At 41.9% G+C, this 22,438-nt stretch overlaps 1 protein-coding gene across 6 annotated transcripts in view; it reads left to right on the forward strand.

Annotated features, from left to right (window-relative positions):
* Positions 1-22,438, forward strand: part of VAV1 (vav guanine nucleotide exchange factor 1) — a 96,714-nt gene that overhangs the window by 46,459 nt on the left and 27,817 nt on the right. For 5 of the 6 annotated variants that reach the window (XM_056556597.1, XM_056556596.1, XM_056556599.1 and 2 more), the window contains exons 9-13: positions 5,226-5,325; positions 10,014-10,109; positions 10,192-10,260; positions 15,334-15,420; positions 19,883-19,968. In XM_056556597.1, the coding sequence (XP_056412572.1) occupies positions 5,226-5,325; positions 10,014-10,109; positions 10,192-10,260; positions 15,334-15,420; positions 19,883-19,968 (438 nt within the window). The remainder of the gene's footprint in view (positions 1-5,225; positions 5,326-10,013; positions 10,110-10,191; positions 10,261-15,333; positions 15,421-19,882; positions 19,969-22,438) is intronic. The other variant, XM_056556598.1, reaches the window with a different exon arrangement.

The raw sequence follows: 22,438 nt of genomic DNA on the forward strand, positions 1-22,438 counted from the left end.
TGGAGTTTGTTTCTGACCGTTTGAGTGGACAGATGCACATTTGTGGCCTGCTGGAGGTCCACGTCTCCTGATGTACTGGCCTGTCTCCTGGTAGTGCCTCCATGCTCTGGACACTATGCTGACAGACACAGAAAACCTTCTTGTCACATTGATGTGCCATCCTGGATGAGCTGCACTACCTGAGCCACTAGTGTGGGTTGTAGACTCTGTCTCATGCTACCACTAGAGTGAAAGCACCGCCAGCATTCAAAAGTGACCAAAACATCAGCCAGGAAGCATGAGAACTGGTCTATGGTCACCACCTGCAGAACCACTCTGTTATTGGGGGTGTCTTGCGAATTGCTTATAATTACCACCTGTTGTCTGTTCCATTTGCACAACAGCATGTGAAATTGATTGTCAATCAGTGTTGCTTCCTGAGTGGACAGTGTGATTTCACAGAAGTGTTATTGACTTGGAGGTACATTGTGTTGTTAAAGTTTTCCCTCTATGTTTTTGAGCAGTGTATATATATTACAAATATACAGCGCACCAGAGCACCATATTAAAGGTACTAAGATGTTCATGGCCCCTATCTGATGACAGATTCACTTTAAATTGGTTGTCTTTAAAGTGTTCTGCTTTACCATCCAGAAACTGTGGCACTCTACTACATGGGCTGCATCTGGTTCAGTTACATTAAGGCTGCTGTCACACATGGAAGTTGTTTTTTTTTTTGGGGGGGGGGGAGGGGGGGGTAACTACCACTACATTGTTTTTGCTAAAGCCTGAAGTGTATTCAAAAGTAATAGGAAATGTATAGGAAGGACTTATGCTACCTCATCCTGCTGAATCCACTTCTGTCTTCGGTTCTAAAACTGCAGTGGCAGTTCTCAAAAAGAGTGTTGCGTGTGACATCAGCCTTGAAGAGGTTGTCAGGCTCAGTTGAAAAAAAATTAAAAAAATGTAAAAAAAAAAAAGCTGTACTTGCCTCACTGAACTCCCACCACTTACTTACCCCAACTGCTCACCAATTCGTGGTTCCCATGTCAACACGAGGAAGTGTCTGAACAGCCAAGCACCCGATGAGATGGTCATAGATGCGCCCAGTGTTTGGCTGTGTGGAAATTCCTTGTCCAGGAAGTGGTGTGAGCAGTGAGGCATCATAGGAATCATAGGCGTGCGCAGCCTATCACATTAGGGTGTGCACCCTAAAGCACAAACTCACTCCGCGCACGCGTGTGTGTGTTTATGTGTGTGTGTGTATATATATATATATATATATATATATATATATATATATATACATAGACACACACACACTCCTGCTTGCATAGTATAGGAGGATTGCATCCAGGGCCAGTTTTAGGCTTAGCATGGCCCTGGGCAAAATCAGAAGTGGGGTCCCAAAAGTCGTAATAGTGCACTAATCAGATTATCACATTTTCGGTCACTTCAAATACCATAAAAAATATCTAAAAAGCAAGAAAAAATTGTACTGATAAAAACTACAAATCACAGTGCTAAAAATGACCCTCATACATCCCCATATACAGAAAAATAAAAGTGCTATAGGGATCAGAATAGTACAATTTTATAGTTTTGTATTCACATTAGGTTGGCAGCATAGTTCCCCCACATTAGGTTGGCAGTATAAATCTCCCACATTAGGATGGAAATATATTTCCCCCACATTAGGTTAGTAGTATAGTTCCCCCACATTAAGTTGGCAACATAGTTCCCCCACATTAGGTTGGCAGTATAAATCTCCACCATTAGGATGGAAATATATTTCCCCCACATTCGGTTGGCAGTATAGTTCCCCCACATTAGGTTGGCAGTATAGTTCCCCCACATTAGGTGCAGTATAGTTCCCCCACATTAGGTTAGTAGTACAGTTCCCCCACATTAGGTGCAGTATAGTTCCCCCACATTAGGTTAGTAGTACAGTTCCCCCACATTAGGTGCAGTACAGTTCCCCCCACATTAGGTGCAGTATAGTTCCCCCACATTAGGTTCCCCCACATTAGGTTGGCAGTATAGTTCCCCCACATTAGGTTAGTAGTACAGTTCTCCCACATTAGGTTGGCAGTATAGTTCCCCCACATTAGGTGCAGTATAGTTCCCCCACATTAGGTTAGTAGTACAGTTCCCCCACATTAGGTTGGCAGTATAGTTTCCCCACATTAGGTTAGTAGTACAGTTCCTCCACATTAGGTGCAGTATAGTCCCTCACATTAGGTGCAGTATAGTTCCCCCACATTAGGTTAGCAGTATAGTTCCCCCACATTAGGTTGGCAGTATAGTTCCCCCACATTAGGTTAGTAGTACAGTTCCTCCACATTAGGTGCAGTATAGTTCCCCCACATTAGGTGCAGTATAGTTCCCTCACATTAGGTGCAATATAGTTCCCCCACATTAGGTGCAGTATAGTACCCCCACATTAGGTGCAGTATAGTTCCCCACATTAAGTGGAGTACAGTTCCCTCACATTAAGTGCAATATAGTTCCCCCACATTAGGTGCAGTACAATTCCCCCACATTAGGTGCAGTAGAGTTCCCCCACATTAGGTGCAGTATAGTTATAATTGTAGGGAGGAGGACAAGTCTAGAATTTACCATGAGGCTTACGGGACTAATTCTACCCCTGATCTTATATTTGCCAAGGGGTTCAATGGGCGGAGCCAAAGGGTTGTCAAAATTAGGTTTTGCCATGTATGATTGTGACTGTCTATTATATGTAGGCTCACAACTCAGGACTACATTCCCATCATGTATGATTGTGACTGTCTATTATATGTAGCCTATATATAATAGACAATCACACATGATGGGGATGTAGTCCTTAGCTGTGAGCCTACATATAATAGACAGTCACAATCATACATGATCAGGGCTGGTGACACACTGTAACAAACCTCATCCTCATGTAATTTCCTTACTACTGGGGTGACACATTGTAACAAACCTCCTTCTCATGTAATCACCTTACTACTGGGGTGACACACTGTAACAAACCTCCTCCTCATGTAATCACCTTAAAGGGGTAGTCCAGTGGTGAAAAACTTATCCCCCATCCTAAGGATAGAGGATAAGTTTGAGATCGCGGGGGGGTCCGACCGCTGGGGCCCCCTACGATATCTCTGTACGGGGCCCCGGCTCTCGGCCCAGATAGCGGGTGTCGACCCCCGCACGAAGCGGCAGCCGACACGCCCCCTCAATACATCTCAATGGCAGAGCCGGAGATTGCTGAAGGCAGCGCTTCGGCTCTGCCATAGAGTTGTATTGAGGGGGCGTGTCGACCGCCGCCTCGTGCGGAGGTCGACACGCCCCCTTCCCGCGGGCTGTCGGGGCTCCGTACAGGAGATCGCAGGGGGCCCCAGCGGTCGGACCCCCCGCGATCTGCAACTTATCCCCTATCCTTAAGATAGGGGATAAGTTGCTCACCACTGAGTCACCACTGGACTACTCCTTTAATACTGGGGTGACACACTGTAACAAACCTCCTCCTCATGTAATCTCCTTATTACTGGGGAAACACACTGTAACAAACCTCCTACTCATGTAATCTCCTTACTACTGGGGTGACACACTGTAACAAACCTCCTCCTCATGTAATCTCCTTACTACTGGGGTGACACACTGTAACAAATCCCCTCCTCATGTAATCTCCTTACTACTGGGGTGACACACTGTAACAAACCCCCTCCTCATATAATCTCCTTACTACTGGGGTGACACACTGTAACAAACCTCCTCCTCATGTAATCTCCTTACTACTGGGGTGACACACTGTTTAGCAGACAGTGTAACAGTATTAGATAGAGACAGTATCACACATTATAGGATTAGATACAGGGGCTCAGCAACCAGTATCAGACATAGGGGGATTAGATACACAGCTCAGCAGACAATATCAAACATAAAGGGATTAAATACACAGCTCAAATCACACATGGGGATTAGATACAGGGGCTCAGCAAACAGTATCACACATGGGAGGATTAGATACACTGCTCATCAGACAGATCACACCTGGGAGGATTAGATACACAGCTCATCAGACAGATCACACATGGGGGAATTAGATATAGGGGCTCAACAAACAGTATCACACATGGGAGGGTTAGATACACAGCTCATCAGACAGATCCCACAAGGGGGATTAGATACACAGCTCAAACAGTATCACTTATGGGGGGTTTAGATACACAGTTTAGCAGACAGATCACACATGGGGGATTAGATACACAGCTCAGCAAACAGTATCACACATGGGGGGTTTAGATACACAGCTCATTAGACAGATCACACACTGGGGGATTAGATACATATTTTATCAGACAGATCACACATGGGGGATTAGATACACATTTTAGCAGACAGATCACACATGGGGGGGATTAGATACACAGCTCATTAGACAGATCACACATGGGGGATTCGATACACTGCTCAGCAAACAGTATCACACATGGGGGGATTAGATACACAGCTCATTAGACAGATCACACACTGGGGGATTAGATACACATTTTAGCAGACAGATCACACACTGGGGGATTAGATACACATTTTAGCAGACAGATCACACACTGGGGGATTAGATACACATTTTAGCAGATAGATCACACATGAAAGGAGCCTCACCAGGTCAGTGTCTCTTCCTTGTCTCTGAGGACAGGAATGGGCGATATTTGTGACCTTTTCACCCTGATTTGGAGACACTGTCAGCTGAGGCAGAGAGAGGCTCTTCGGGGGAGGAAGCAGCGCTCCTCGTCAGGATGAAGTAAGCAAAAAAGCAGCCGCAATGTGGTTGGGGGGGGGGGGTGTACTGGATCTCACAGTGCTTCTCCAGCAACATGAGGGGTGGGGCGGGGGGTGTTGTGGTCTTGCAGCTCCTCCAGCAAGACGAGGCTGAGGGGAGGGCGGGTATGTTGTCAAGCTAGGTTTGCTGTGACGGGGGGGGGGGGGGATTTCGGGCTGGTGATGTCGGGGATGTCCGTGGGGCTCGGGTTTAGTAGTGAGAAAAAGAAAAAAAAAGTCCTGCAGCAGTGGGCCGCGGTGATTAGGGTGTGCCTGTGCACCCGGCACACCCCCTGCGCACGCCTATGCCTAATAGGAATTGGTGAGAACCAAAGGTAAGAATGATGCTGCGTCTAGGGGGGAAAAATCATTTTCAGGATTATTGTACATGCAAAACTATGACTCTTACCCAGTTTTAACAATTGTGTCTTTTCTACTAGATTCCTTATTTATGGGACATATTGCAGTCATGTGGAATCTGCCACTAAAAGATTGGAACAGATTTCCCAGGAACATGAAGGATTCAGGATGAAATTAGAAGTAAGGGAGTGTTCGCTTACTGCTAAGAAATGCTGTTTGTTCTCAAGATAATGAATTTCATGTATTATCTGTATGATAATTCAGCAACTCTGCGCATAATTCATCTCTATTACCACTCCCTCTGTTTTGGGTACAGCACATCCCAGCGTGTTTTGAATGTATGCAAAGTGAAAGGTTGCATGGTGACAAAATGCAAAATATGTTGTGTATTGTACTTTCTGGATGTCGATATTTTTTTTCTACTCTATTCATACCTGAGACTCTTAAATAGTTTAGGCACTGTTATACTACATTTATATACTACTTTCCCTATCAAAGTACCTTATCCTGTATTTCATCAAGGAAGTTAGAGAACATTCATGATCTGCAGTGTTTTATAACCCAATTTTTTTTCTCTGCTTCCATGCATGCATTTTGCCCATTTACCTTCCTTTATTATCCTCTAGTAGCATCTAGTATGTACTCATGCAGAAGTTGCAGAACTAACATTTCTTTATATAGAACTAAAGGAAGTATGGATGCATCTGCTGGCTGCTTTGCTGCTGCCAGTGCCCATCATGGTTCCACACGACAACTTTGCAACACTTTCACTTAAAGGGTAGCTCCCACCATCCTATTTTTTTTTTGCTAGCCCGTTAGCCCCCCCCCCCCCCCCCGCTACAGCACTAGCCCGTTCCCTCCTCCCCCCCCCCCGCCTCGCATACCCCGTTCCCTCATTAAAGGGTACCTCTCATCAAAAAAACTTTTGATATATTATAGATTAATGTATGCAGAATAACTTTACAATTGCATGTTATTAAAAAATATGCTTCTTTCTATTTAATTTTCCACTTTGAAGAAATGACCACTAGGGGTCTCCCTACCAGTCCTGGCAGCAAGCATTTCAGACTCATGCTGGAGTCCTAAACACTACGAGCTGCCAGTCTGCTTTGTTCACAAAGGAGAACACTCAGAGCTGCCAGCCTGCTTTGTTCACAGCCTGTTTGGCTGTGAACAAAGCAGGCTGGCAGCTCTGAGTGTTAAGGACTCCAGCATGAGTCAGAAATGCTTGCTGACAGGACTGATCGGGAAAAATACAATAGAAAGAAGCATATTTTTCATTAACATGCTATTGGAAAGTTATTCAACATTCATTAATCTAAAATATATCAAAAGTTTATTTGATGAGAGGTACCCTTTAAACTTGCAGTTACTGCAGAGTCCGGCAGCGGGCGTGCAGGGACAGCGGCGGCAACGAGGCGGCGATGTGCGGGAGGAGTGGCCTCCCAGCCAGTGGCCGGGGAGCCAATGCGCTCGCTCCCACCTGTCTGATTGACAGGCAGGGAGCGAGTGCAGCCTAACTGAAAAAGGACTGATTGCCACTCCAAAATCAGTCCTTTTTCAGTAGCCGGTTTTTAAATGTAAATTAAACCTTTTTAATGAAAAAAAAAATAATAAAAGTATATTAGAGATATGTTGTAGTACATAAGTACTACAACATATCAAAAAATTAAGTTGGTAACAGTGCCCATTTAAAACAATCTTCAGAGTAAAGAAATGAGATGCACTCACCCAAGCCTTTATCTTGCAGCAAACTTTATTTCTTATTCATAAAAATGGCACAGCGGGTAGATGCGGGGGGAGCAGCCTCGCAGTGACAGTACTGTTTCTTGCGCGGAAAACGCACTTCCTCGGGCTGCCGACAAGAAACAGTACTGTCGCTGCGAGGCTGCTCCCCCCCCCCCGCATCTACCCGCTGTGCCATCTCATTTCTTTACTCTGAAGATTGTTTGCTGTGCTGTTTCTTACTGGATCGCACCCCCGTATAGCCACCCAGGTGTTTCTATTAAGCTTCGTTCTCCAATAGACCCTATTTGTGGATTGCAGTGCCGGACTTACTTTACCTTTCTTTGTTGCGGATTACTTTCACTTAAAATATTCCATAAAACCCAATAAATGTGACTGATACAACATACTTGATATTGAGTTCTAATTACATTGTATTCCAGGATAAGAATACTAAGATCTATTGATGCTTCTGTATTATACTACAGCTCTAGCACTTTTTAAATTGTTCATCTTTTCCTATTTTCTTAAATTCTATTTCATTGCAAGAACTGACTGCCCTGATCTTTTCTCCAGCTCTGTATCCTCTGACATAATAAGTAATAGTTGAATTTCCCCACCATCATCTTTAAGAAGTCAATAGCGGATGTTAACATGGTGATGAAATTTGGCAAACATCCCCTCTTTATTACAGTAAACAATCACCAAGATTCAAAATTTGCCAAGAGAATGTGTTTATATTTTGTAGAAGTGTTATGCCCATAATTCTATAGCAGAAAGCTGCAATACAGGAAATTCCTAATTTCCTCTATCGCTTTCTATTCTTTTTTAATTCGTTTTTCAATTGTAATCTAGCAGATTATAATCTGGACTCAATGCATACAGTGCATTCAGAACATTTTCACTTTTTTCACATTTTGTTATGTTGCAGACTTTATGTGCTAAAATAAAAAATCAAGTTTTCCAATAGTTGTCCAATAATGACAAATCGAAAACAGAAATTATTGGAAAGAAAAAACAAAAATTTTGCACTGCAAGTATTCAGTCCCTTCACTCAGTTTTTTATCCTTTGTATCAGCTTTCTTGTATTCCGTTTACTAAACTCTGGGTCTTCTTCATTCCTTCATTTCAAACTACAGGGTGGGCCATTTATATGGATACACCTTAATAAAAAATGGGAATGGTTGGTGATATTAACTTCCTGTTTGTGGCACATTTGTATATGTGAGGGGGGAAACTTTTCAAGATGGGTGGTGACCATGGCGGCCATTTTGAAGTCGGCCATTTTTTTATCCAACATTTGTTTTTTCAATAGGAAGAGGGTCATGTGACACATCACATATTGGGAATTTCACAAGAAAAACAATGATGTGCTTGGTTTTAAGGTAACTTTATTCTTTCATGAGTTATTTCCAAGTTTCTGACCACTTATAAAATGTGTTCAATGTGCTGCCCATTGTGTTGGATTGTCAATGCAACCCTCTTCTCCCACTCTTCACACACTGATAGCAACACCGCAGGAGAAATGCTAGAACGGGCTTCCAGTATCCGTATACACTGCTATATACTACTATATACACCGCAGGAGAAATGCTAGCACAGGCTTCCAGTATCCGTAGTTTCAGGTGCTGCACATCTCGTATCTTCACAGCATAGTCATTGCCTTCAGATGACCCCAAAGATAAAAGTCTAAGGGGGTCAGATCGGGAGACCTTGGGAGCCATTCAACTGGCTCCTGAAGACCAATCCACTTTCCAGGAAACTGTTCATCTAGGAATGTTCGGACCTGGCACCCATAATGTGGTGGTGCACCATCTTGCTGGAAAAACTCAGGGAACGTGCCAGCTTCAGTGCATAAAGAGGGAAACACATCATGTATCAATTTCGCATATCCAGTGGCCTTGAGGTTTCCATTGATGAAGAATGGCCCCCTTAGACTTTTATCTTTTGCGTCATCTGAAGGCAATTGTCTATGCTGTGAGGATACGAGATGTGCAGCACCTGAAACTACTGATACTGGAAGCCTGTGCTAGCATTTCTCCTGCGGTGTATATAGTAGTATATAGCAGTGTATACGGATACTGGAAGCCTGTGCTAGCATTTCTCCTGCGGTGTATATAGTAGTATATAGCAGTGTATACGGATACTGGAAGCCCGTTCTAGCATTTCTCCTGCGGTGTTGCTATCAGTGTGTGAAGAGTGGGAGAAGAGGGTTGCATTGACAATCCAACACAATGGGCAGCACATTGAACACATTTTATAAGTGATCAGAAACTTGTAAATAACTCATGAAAGAATAAAGTTACATTAAAACCAAGCACACCAGTGTTTTTCTTGTGAAATTCCCAATAAGTTTGATGTGTCACACGACCCTCTTCCTATTGAAAAAACTAAAGTTGGATTCAAAATGGCCGACTACAAAATGGCCGCCATGGTCACCACCCATCTTGAAAAGTTTCCCCCCTCACATATACTAATGTGCCACAAACAGGAAGTTAATATCACCAACCATTCCTATTTTATTAAGGTGTATCCATATAAATGGCCTACCCTGTATTCCTGTATTCTTCTTGTTTATATTGTCTTCTATGTATTTTATCCTCCTATTCTCTTCCACATGTCTTCATCCTATTTTCTTTTCCTTGTTTGCATCTCATCCTCTTCAGAATCATTTCCTTTCTATCCATTGCGACATTTCATCTCCTTCCCAGTGTCCTCTACTTTTTTCTTTTTCCTTTTTTTTCTGACAAATAAAGTAACTTACATATGAAAAGTTAGAGAAGTAAACCAAGTAACCTTTTTAACAGCCAAAATAAATGTTTTCTTTCTTATTATAAATGTATTAAAAGGAGAGAAAAGACAAAAGGAAAATTTATGAGCGAGCAGATGGGGCCCTCATGGCCGCTTGCTGTAAAAACAAGTTCCCAGTGTTCTAGAAAAATTACAGAATACAAAAACAATTTAATTTTTTTTATTTGTGCGCATAACAGAAATGTAAAAATATTGAACTTCTTGACACTAACTAGAAGAAGATGATGAATATAATGTTTTGCATTGCGGTGTGAACGGCACAGGTGACTTCAGTAATTATATAGTGTTTGTCATAGAGCCCAATAATTGATGATAATAACTATGGTTTACAGGAATGTTCCCAAAGAGCTAATAATGGCCGCTTCTCCCTGCGTGATCTCCTGATGGTGCCGATGCAACGAGTGTTAAAATATCATCTATTATTACAGGTAATTGTGTCGGACAAAGATGCATAATTATGTACATGTAGTTATACCTGACTCTTCATATACTTCTTTTACGTCTGTTAAGGAGCTGGTAAAACATACCTCAGAACCTACAGAAAAAGAGAATCTAAGGCAAGCTTTGGATGCAATGAGGGTGAGTGTGTGATTGTGAGCCATGGATATGCATATGTAAAGATATTGGCATTGATCACATGACTAAATGCTGACACAGACGTATTTATCAAGCCTAATATGAATTAAAACTGGGGATATTGGAACCAATCAGATTTTACATGTGAAAAAGGGTGCAGTAAAGCTGGCCTTTACACAATTACACAATGAGCAATTACACCTACACCCCCTACTAGTAAGAAATGGCTTCATACAGGTCAACTTTAGTACTCTAGACTTCAAAGGGAATGTCTTATGAAGATAGCCCTTTTTGATAAGCCCAAATACATAGCAAAACACAGGAAGTGCAGGTGTTATACGGAAGAAGACCTATGGGATTGCTGAGGCTGGTCATAATTTATAGGCTGGCACTGTGACATGAGGGTTTAATTAAAGATGGTGGTATTTGGAGTTCTTCAGGGAACACTGTGGTATTTTGAGGGTCCCTTGATGGTTGTACAATAAGGAAGCCAGGCACAATGGTACCTAACAGTTTCCTTGCACTACTAAAGTGCAGCAAGATCATCCTTAATAGAGTAATAGTTTGTGAGCATTAAACAATCAGGTATGGCTTTAGGCTGGAGTATGGTTACCCAAGGTGTAGGGTCTTTCTATAGAAAATATAAATACTCCATCCTTTGTCTATCCAGTATAAATACATTGTGATACTTACACTGTTGCATTTCCTCCTATACTCTGAATGCAATGTTTACACTATGCCCTTGTATACAGGGTTAATAGTACCTGTTCATTGAATTAGACTTGCAGCCAAGATACGCAGATGCAAGCGAGGCTTGCAGCGCATGAACAAAGTTCCACGCCGATTCTCTCCCTGACGAGACATTGAAGAGTATAATATCTGAAAATCTGCAAATAACTTATCGTAGAGGAAGAAACTTGAGTGATCATCTCACCTGCGGCCTCATCTATTGGGATGTGAAGCAGTGCAGTTCTTTCTAAGGACAATAGGTGTACAATTTATAGCCCATAATGCATTTGTGATGGAACTCTTACAGTTTGTTCTCACAAAAAACTTATTCATCTTTGAGGGTGTGTCCTTCCACCAGCAGCGAGGTACAGCAATGGGGAGCCCCTGTGCCCCCAGTTATGCAAATCTGTAACTTGGCTGGTGGGAAGACCAAGTGGTTTTTGCGGAAGGGATGTCATTATATAACGGACATATTAACGCGTGGATCGGTATATAGACAATATTTTCCTCATTTGGTCCTCCTCAAAAGAATTATTTGACTGCTTTGTTTCAGATCTAAATAGAAACAATCTTGGGTTGAAATTTACCCATACACTCAGTTCAACAAACTTGTGTTTCTAGATCTGAACTTCTGGATTCCCTCAGACAACAGGGTTATAACAACACTGCATCACACGGAAACAGCGACGAATACCTTACTGCAATGGGGAAGTTGTCATCCCCTCCCTTATACCAGTGGGGCAGTATTTGAGGGTGTGTCGCAACTGCTCCACTGTGTAAGAATTCAGAAAAAAAGCAGCAGAATTAAGGGTGAGGTTCGAGAAGATCGAGGATACACAAGTAGAATTCTAAAATGGGCGTATATTAAAGTGTTAACCAGTAACCATGAGACCCTACTTATTCCCAAAAATGAAAGGACAGAAGAAGTAGTGAGGCAAGAACCATTGAGTATTGTTGGTACTTTTGTTGAAAAAGCAAAAGAAGTAAGATAAGTCATTTCCACCTACTGTAAAATTTTGACGTCCGACGAGACATTGAAGGGTATAATATCTGAAAACCTGCAAATAACTTATCGTAGAGGGAGGAACTTCATTTCATATGCAGCTATCTAGCCCCCCCCCCCCCCCACTCCTTTTTTTCTTGATTTCACTTGGTCTGCACTCTTTTTCAACTTTTACCCACAGATTAATACCCAACCCTATATAAAGTAGCAGGTAGCTACACAGGGCCCTTTAATTTCTGGCAGCCTCCCAGTCTGACTGGGAGCACATGGTAAATGAGCTTTTGCACCTTGTTCACACTGGTGTGGTGCTGAGCAGCGTCCATTGCTGCTGTGGCACCGTGTCTGTGGGGAGGTACGGCCCAGGGACTGGTTTGAGTGGCATTGGGGCCGCTCTGCCAGTGGGTCGTTCCCACTGTGGGAACTGGAGTTGCGGCAGTGGTGGACGCCGCCCAGTGCTGCACCATTTGATGCTAGGGACATTAGGGACACACTCTAAATAGGTGGCCTTGACGTGGCGAGTGGGCTTGTACCTTTTGATCAAAATGTATACTAACAACCTGTTAGTTTTTGAATTTATGCTGAGAAGCAAATAGATGAAAATACAAAATGTAGATGTGCGACCATGTCTATTTTCTTTACTTGAATTCACACACTAGACTTAGTTCTAGTACATAGCTGTGTGTTTTCACCTTTTGCCCACAGATTAATATTTTACTTCTTCCTTTACGTTCCTGTCCTTAGATCAGGAGCAAGTCTAAAGGTAGTATCCTAGACTGAGTTCGGGGCAGGAGCTGGCATTGCCACAAGCTGTCTTTTGGATTATTCTTTACTATCACAGGAGAGAGAGGATGGTGCTGCACACCTCTAGCCACCTCACTATACTGATTAAACTTCCACTTCCTTTTAGTAGAGAGGGTGGACCAGTGCCAGCTCCTACCTCCTTTCTGCTAGGTATCTAGCTGTATGTGTTAACCCCCTTGTGCTCTCTGCCATGCTTAGTACATTACAGTTACAACAATAGAAACATTATAAAACAGTGCAAATGGGTAGAAAACACACAGAAACATAAATATCACAGACACATATGCAATAAAGGCATTTATCAGATGACACCCAATCATAGGCTCGCAGGGTTTCCAGTGGGACACTGCACACAATGGGGCTTGAGTAACAGAAAGCAGAACTCCATATGGTGGAACCAGTCTGTCCATGTATTAACTATGACTTGTCGGTCATTCATTTAAATGGACAGCTGTGGCAGCCTGTAACTTCCTCTGGCAGACTTTCAAAGCTGGATCCATAACAGTCACCGATTGATTACCATCTTTTTTGCAACTTTTTAACTAAGCAGACATTACAATAATTAGGTGGTGGTCTTGTGAAAGATTCTCTTTAGGACCTGAGCGCAGTCCATACATGTTAGGTGCAAGCTATTATCATCAGCTGACACTCTCTGTCATTGACTGGCATCAGAGACCACTTCAATGCCTTTCATTTAACCCTCTAGATGCTGGGGTCTATATACATTGCAAAATATAGATGTTTATATGACAGGTGCTAATCAGTTGCCATGACAGCCAGGGGCATTCTCAATGCCTCTGTGGCTGCCATGCCAGATCCACTATTACAGTTAAAAAATGTCCTCCCCCTTAAAGAGCATGAACTTGATACATTTAATCGTCCCAGTTCACCCCCCATCAAGATAAACCCCCTGCCTTTATTTTTATTATTTTTTAGTTTTCTACCTTGATATTGTTCTCTATCTTCTGCTCAGTTTCTATGAGCTTCACAGACTAGGAAAGGGCATTCCCCAGCAGGTGTGACACTATCTGAGGCCAAACAGGGGAGAACTTCCTCCCTCCCTCTGCTATGCAGCTCTGAACACACAGCATATAACAGTTCATTGTGAGATGGGCTGAGATTAGCTGAGACTTCACCCCCCCCCCCCCCAACTGAAATATTTAGGTCTATACACTCTACACACTGAGCTGAGGTCCTACCTGCATTTCTTGACTTTTGTCTCTGCCAGGCTGCTGCAGTGGCAGTTGCCAGAAAAAACCTGTGTGGAAACCTAGCCTAAAAGTGGTGCACCTTTTTGGCACACAACACATCAAACAAAAAAGGTGAAAACTGTTGGGGGACTTTCACATTTTGCACATTTAACAGTAACAACAGATTATTTTAACTTCTATATCCTGTCATGTCAATTTTTTCTATTTACCTTTATTAAAATTTTTTTTTTTTAATTAATAAATGTTTATAAATAAATGTTTTATATTTGTATGAGCTGAGCTTGCCTTATACATGGCGGACATATAAGTATCCCCTGTGGTCACATAGATATGTGGAAAAATATATGACTCATTTGTCCAGTCTGTGGCCACATATTTGTCTCACAAAAAAAAAAAAACACACAAAGTATGCACCATGTGTTATAATAGTTAATGTAACATACTGACTTAAAGGGGTTATCCATGAATAGAAAAACAGAGCTTATTTCTTTCAAAAACCGCTCCCCGTCTGTCTCCAGGTTGGGTATGGTTCAGCAGTTCAGTTTCATTGCAGTGAATGAAGCTAAGTTGTAATACTACACCCAACCTGGAGACAGACGGGGAGCGGTTTTTGAAAGAAATTTGCCCTGTTTTTTATTTTTTTATTTATTTTTTATTCCTGTATAATCCCTTTAAGACAAACATGACTTAAAATGAGTAAATCTGGGTCAATATATCAGTTTTACTGCATGGGGACCCAAAAACAAATCTCCACAAAAGTTCACCAAACAAATATTTATTTTGTTTTGCAGTGCATTTTATGGTAAAATGAAAGATGTCATTACAAAGTACAATTTAAATACAACATAAAAAGTGTGCAAGGACCTGTAACTACATCTAAAAACCTGATATACACCCTCAAGGTCTTGCCGAGCTAGTGACTGCACAAGTGCAGCAGTCGCCACTGGGACTTTTACAACTGCTCCTGCTCCTTTGTATATACAGCACTCATTGAGCACTGTGTAATCTATAGAGGCAGCAGAAGTACCACATCCTATATGACTCACAAAGAAAGCATACAGAGCATTTGCATGAAAATTTGAATGAATAATGATAATGTCCCTTTTACCATTTATGTGACTACAGCTGCTTCTTCTTATCCTAATTATAATTAATTTCTGTTATCAGAGCTGTTGTAGTTATGGAAAAAGCTGGAGACACACAAAAAATATATATGTATATATATATATATATATATATATATATATATATATATATATATACAGTATATATATATACATTTTTTATTCTATTTTAAATTTAATAAATGTGTTGTTGTTTTTTTCCTTACAGGATTTGGCACAATATATAAATGAAGTAAAGAGAGATAATGAGACAATTAAACAAATCACCAATTTCCAGTGTTCTATAGAATATCTGGTATGTCATTATGTCATTTCAGTATATCAGGGGAACTGGCATTATGGGTTTAAAAATAAGGGCATACTGATAAAAGAGGAAGTAACACATGTTTTCTAAACATTGTTTAAATATAGGCGGAGATTGTCAAAACTTGTGGAGAGGAAAATGGTGCAGTTGCCCATAGAATCCAATCAGATCGCTTCTTTCATTATTATGAGGCCTTTTTAAAAATGAAAGAAGCGACCTGATTGGTTGCTATGGACCACTGCACCACTCTTCTGTTACACAGATTTTGATACATCGTCTCCTAGTCCTCACACTTTTGTTATATATTTGCGTAAATAAATTTACTAGTGGGGAAAACACAGTTAAACCTCTTTGTGTATATAATATGGCATTAGGACTCATAAGGGTCTGTTCACATGGACAGTATCCTGCACAGATTTATAGCTGTGTACAGCATCAAATCCTGCGCATGCAGGGCACTGTACTTGTGAATAGACATTGAGGGTAGGGTCACACATGCCATATTTGCTGCTGATGAATTTTCCTACTCTTGAGGTCAATGGGTTGCAAAATTAACTGCCGAAAATATGCAGCAGAATACAGCAAGTGTCACCTTACCTTAAGGGTAGGGTCACATAGAACCGATCCACAGTGTATTTTGCGCTGTGGATCTGCCGATGACCCAACCCCATAGTGTGCCTCAAGCTGTCTCTGCCTGCTCATATCGGCAATCCGCCACTACAAGCAGACACACAGCGATCTCCAAGTCACTGTGGGCATGCGCAGTGTACTCACAGACATCACGGCCGCTCCCCCTGCTCCCTGAGCTTGGCCGAGAGCAGCTGCAATGCATGAGTATACTGCGCATGTGCGCGACGACCCACAGAACACTGTGTGTCTCCTTGTAGCGGTGGATGAGCAGGCACAGCAGGAGGCACAATGTAAAATACGCTGTGTATCTGTTCCGTTTGACTTTACCCTTAAAGTGGTACTCCGGTGAAAAACAATTTATTTTAAATCAACTGGTGCCAGAAAGTTATACAGATTTGTACATGACTTCTATTAAAATATCTTAATTTTAAGTCCGAAGGTGGCCATGCACATTAACTGCTGACCAAAATGCACCTTAAAGGGGTACTCCAGTGGAAAAAAATGATTTTAAATCAACTGGTGCCAGAAAGTTAAACAGATTTGTAAATGACTTCTTTAACCCCTTAAGGACTCAGGGTTTTTCCGTTTTTGCACTTTCGTTTTTTCCTCCTTACCTTTTAAAAATCATAACCCTTTCAATTTTCCACCTAAAAATCCATATTATGGCTTATTTTTTGCGTCGCCAATTCTACTTTGCAGTGACATTAGTCATTTTACCCAAAAATGCACGGCGAAATGTAAAAAAAAATCATTGTGCGACAAAATCGAAAAAAAAACGCCATTTTGTAAATTTTGGGGGCTTCCGTTTCTACGCAGTGCATATTTCGGTAAAAATTACACCTTATCATTATTCTGTAGGTCCATACGGTTAAAATGATACCCTACTTATATAGGTTTGATTTTGTCGCACTTCTGGAAAAAATCATAACTACATGCAGGAAAATGTATACGTTTAAAAATGTCATCTTCTGACCCCTATAACTTTTTATTTTTCCACGTACGGGGCGGTATGAGGACTCATTTTTTGCGCCGTGATCTGAAGTTTTTATTGGTATGATTTTTGTTTTGATCTGACTTTTTGATCACTTTTTATTCATTTTTTAATGTTATAAAAAGTTACCAAAATACGCTTTTTTGGACTTTGGAATTTTTTTGCGCGTACGCCATTGACCGTACGGCTTAATTAATGATATATTTTTATAGTTCGGACATTTACGCACGCGGCGATACCACATATGTTTATTTTTATTTTTTTTTACACTGTTTTATTTTTTTATGGGAAAAGGGGGGTGATTCAAACTTTTATTAGGGAAGGGGTTAAATGACCTTTATTAACACTTTATTTTTTACTTTTTTTTTGCAGTGTTATAGGTCCCATAGGGACCTATAACACTGCACACACTGATCTCTTATGCTGATCACTGGCGTGTATTAACACGCCTGTGATCAGCATTATCGGCGCTTGACTGCTCCTGCCTGGATCTCAAGCATGGAGCAGTCATTCGTCGATCGGACACCGAGGAGGCAGGTAAGAGCCCTCCCGGTGTCCGATCAGCTGTTCGGGACGCCGTGATTTCACCGCGGCGGTCCCGAACAGCCCGACTGAGCAGCTGGGATACTTTCAGTTTCACTTTAGAAGCGGCGGTCAGCTTTGACCGCCGCTTCTAAAGGGTTAATACCGCACATCGCCGCGATCGGCGATGTGTGGTATTAGCCGCGGGTCCCGGACGTTGATTAGCGCCGGGACCGACGCGATATGATGCGGGATCGCGGCGCGATCCCGCTTCATATCGCGGGAGCCGGCGCAGGACGTAAATATACGTCCTGCGTCGTTAAGGGGTTAAAAAAAAAAATCTTAATCCTTCCAGTACTTATCAGCTGCTTTATACTACAGAGAAAGTTCTTTTCTTTTCGAATTTCTTTTCTGTCTGTCCATGGTGCTCTCTGCTGACACCTCTGTTCCTGTCAGGAACTGTCCAGAGCAGGAGCAAATCCCCATAGCAAACCTATCCTGCTCTGGACAGGCCTGACATGGACAGAGGTGTCAGCAGAGAGCACTGTGGTCAGGCAGAAAATAAATTCAAAACGAAAATAACTTTCTCTTTAGTAAACAGAAGCTGATAAGTACTGGAAATATTAAGATTTTTTAATAGAAGTAATTTACAAATCTAAATAGTAGAAGAATTTGGGGCTCAGTTTCATGAATATTGATTCAATTGGTATTTATTATAATATAATAATAAGTGTTGTGTCCTGTGACTCACAGGGCCCTTGTGGGTCGACAGGGACACTGAAACAACTTACAATGGATAAAAACTGCAATAAATTGGCATAAAATATGAAAAATGTAACCACACAAAATATAAAGTAAGTCTGTCCTGGATAAAGCAATAGACAGTATATTCTGTTATAGTAACATAGTACATAAGGTTGAAAAAAGACCAGAGTCCATCAAATTCAACCTATAAACCCAATGAGTCCCTACTGAGTTGATCCAGAGAAAGGCAAAAAAAAAAACTCATACTACAGGTAAAAATTCCTTCCCGACTCCAAATATGGCGTCAGAATAAATCCCTGGATCAACGTACTGTCCCTATAAATCTAGTATACATAACCATCAATGTTATTATTCTCCAAAAATGCATCCAGACCCTTTTAAATTCTTTTACAGAGTTCACCACGACCACCTCCTCTGGGAGAGAGTTCCACAGTCTCACTGCTCTTACAGTAAAGAACCCCCGTCTGTGCTGGTGTAGAAACCTTCTTTCCTCTAGACGTAGATGATGATGGCCCCTTGTTATAGATACAGTTCTGGGTATAAATAGATAATGGAAGAGATCTCTGTACTGTCCCCTGATATATTTATACATAGTTATTAAGTCGCCCCTAAGCCTTCTTTTTTCTAAACTAAATAACCCTCATTCTGATAATCTTTCTGGGTACTGTAGTCCTACCATTCCCCGTATTACCCTGGTTGCCCGCCTTTGAACCCTCTCCAGCTCTACTATATCTTTCTTGTACACTAGTGCCCAGTACTGTACATAGTATTCTATGTGTGGTCTGACTAGTGATTTGTACAGTGGTAGAATTATTTCCTTGTCGTGGGCATCTATGCCCCTATTGATGCACCTCATGATTTTATTTGCCTTGGCAGCAGCTGCCTGACACTGGTCACTACAGCTAAATTCACTGTTAACTAAGACTCCCAAGTCCTTTTCCATATCAGTCGTCCCAAGTGTTCTCCCATTTAATACATAATCCCAGCCTGGATTTTTCTTCCCCATGTGCATTACCTTACATTTATCAGTGTTGAACCTCATCTGCCACTTCCAAGCCCAAACCTCCAACCTATCCAGATCCATTTGTAGCTTCAAAAATCATGTTTGATTGATAATCATCTAATGTGCATGGCCTCCTTCGGACTTAAAATGTTATTATGGTGCCACACAATTGTTTCCCAATGGACTCAGGGAGCACTAAAGATTAAAAAAATGCAAGGTAGGGGAGTATGATTTGCTTTTATTTTTACTGCACCCTGAATCCATTTGAAACAATTCTGTGAGCACTGTTATCTGAATGCAGCAATGTATACACTGTTTTCATTCTGGTTGCTATGGCTGCATCCACCATGATTATGTCTGTTTCTTCACAAAAATTCCTAGATTTCCCATCCCAACAGTTGTTACCTATCAAGGTGTAAAAGATAGGTACCAGATACCCAATACAGTATGTTCTAACATGGTCAAACCACATTAACTGCTCAAGGCCAAGAGTACTCTTACGTGCTCTACAAAATCTGATCTCAATGTTATTTTCTCTTTAGAATGAGTCTCTTGCTCAGTATGGAAAACCAAAAACCGATGGGGAGCTGAAAATCTCTACTGCAGAGAAAAAGTCTAAACTAGACAGGTAGTATGACCCCCCTCCCAGTGTTATGACTCTACGGGTCATTAAACATAACCTACATTTTCTGCAAATGGCAAATGAACCAACAGTGTCAATGGCTGAGCACAAAATGGGCACCATGACACCAAATTTTCTTTTGCTAAGCACCTGGAAATGATCTGGGCAGAGTCAGGGGTGTTTTAAGTGTGGCTTAAATCCAAGCAACTAGTGGATATAGAAGGATTTACATCTCATACTTCTATATGGAACAATGAGTTGTACCCGGAGTTTAGGAAGTTAGAAGGCTTAGAAGTCTGTAAGGCCAAGGGAGTTATGATTTTCAAGAAGAGTTTGGACTCCTGTGTAATGGAGTTTTTTCAATTAAGGCAAGAATATGATCAGGGCCAGTTCTCCCTATAGGCTAAATAGGCGACTGCCTATAGCGCACTTTTAATGGGGGCACACTTCCCGCTGCCCTTGCTTTGTTCTGTACGTGCCTGGAACGTTCCCAGCCCCTATGCACTAACACAAGTATGCAGCTGCATCCCCCCCCCCCCCCCTATACTGAGTGCTACAGCACAGAGCACACACACGGTCACAGCAGCAACCCCCACCCCCTGGTACTGAGCGCTACAACACTGGGCGCTCACACTGTCACACTAAGCAGTGCACCAGCCATACCAAGCAGAGGCGCCTGGTCCTATAAGTTCTTCACAGAGCACTCTCGCTCACATCTGGCCGCCCCGTGCCGGCTGGGTGACTGAGCGGGCGCAGCTTTAGGCAGGCAGACTGACAGATAGCTGTTTGTGTCTGTCTGCATGAAGAATAGTGCAGAACTGAAGCTGTGCCCAGTCACCCAGCCAGCACCTTGTTATCTGGTCCATGCAGGTGGTGGTGACTCCAGTGTTACAGTGTGTCATCCCAGTAGTAAGATGATTACATGAGGAGGAGGGTTATTACACTGTGTCACTCCAATAGTAAGGAGATTACATGAGAAGGAGGTTTGTTACAGTGTGTCACACTAGTAAGGTAATTACATGATGAGGAGGTTTGTTACAGTGTGTCACACTAGTAAGGTAATTACATGATGAGGAGGTTTGTTACAGTGTGTTACGTTAGCATTAGTAGTAAGGTGAGTACATTATGAGGAGGTTTGTTACAGTGTGTTACGTCAGTATTAAGGTGATTACATGAGCAGGAGGTTTGTTACAGAGTGTTACCCCAGTAGTTAGATAGGGCATGCAAAGGGCGGAGCCAATGGGCGGGGTCAAATGGCGGCAAAATTAACTTTCACCTAGGGTGGCAAAAATCCTTGCACCAGCCCTGAATATGACCCACAGCATAAAATGAGACCTATTACCTCTTCCTCACACTTGACTCAATTGGAACTAGCAGTGTCCTCTGGAGATACCTTAGGGCTGATCTCTCTCAAATAAAGGGGTACTCTGGTGAAAACCTTTTTTCTTTTAAATCAACTGGCTCCGGAAAGTTAAACAGATTTGTAAATTACTTCTATTAAAAAAATCTTAATCCTTCCTGTACTTATTAGCTGCTGAATACTGCAGAGGAAATTCTTTTTGGAATGCTCTCTGATGACATCACGAGCACAGTGCTCTCTTTGCTGACGCTATTATAATAATAATAATAATAATAATAAGTCTATTTTTATTGTTGTCCTTAGTAGGATTTGAACCCAAGGCCCCAGCACTGCAAGGCAGCAGTGCTAACCACTAAGCCACCATGCTGCCCTTAGCATACATCTGCTATGCATGGTTGCTAAAATGGACAGAGATGTCAGCAGAGAGCACTGTGCTCGTGATGTCATCAGTGTTCCAAAAAGAAAGGAATTTCCTCTGTAGCATTCAGCAGCTAATAAGTACTGGAAGGATTAAGATTTTTTAATAGAAGTAATTTACAAATATGGTTAACTTTCTGGCTCCAGTTGATTTAAAAGAAAAAAGGTTTTCACCGGAGTACCCCTTTAAATCCCCTGAGATTCCCCTTCATGGTGCACAACTTTCTTATTCTGTACATTTAATGAGGTGGGACCAGAGCTGCGCTGTGTGCCAGGAGTACAAATACATGGAATGCCTTTCCCTTACTTCTCTCTGGCCAATCAAATCACTTACTCCTCTCTGCTATGCTGTGACATAGTGTTAGAGAAATTGCTCTAGACTGAACAGGCTGAACTGTTGGTTTACACAGTACAGCACTAGATGGCATGGGGAAGGAGAAGAGGCTACTGAGTTGCAGAAAGAAAAGAAATAGGATACTTACAGCAAACTAAGGGTTACACTAAGCACTGAGCTTCTACTGTTGCTGCTAATAAGAAGCTAAAAGGAGGAAGGAAAGCAGATCACACTGCAGCACTGTGGACATACAGTAGTGGATACACTGGTAACTCCAAATGGGACAGCTGCCCAGAACTTTATGGGTGATCAGAGATGTGATGGCAGCCTTGATCTACCTATGAAATATAAGAGAGATACAGAGC

This window comes from Hyla sarda, chromosome 2 (assembly GCF_029499605.1).
Source record: "Hyla sarda isolate aHylSar1 chromosome 2, aHylSar1.hap1, whole genome shotgun sequence".
Lineage (NCBI taxonomy): Eukaryota > Metazoa > Chordata > Amphibia > Anura > Hylidae > Hyla > Hyla sarda.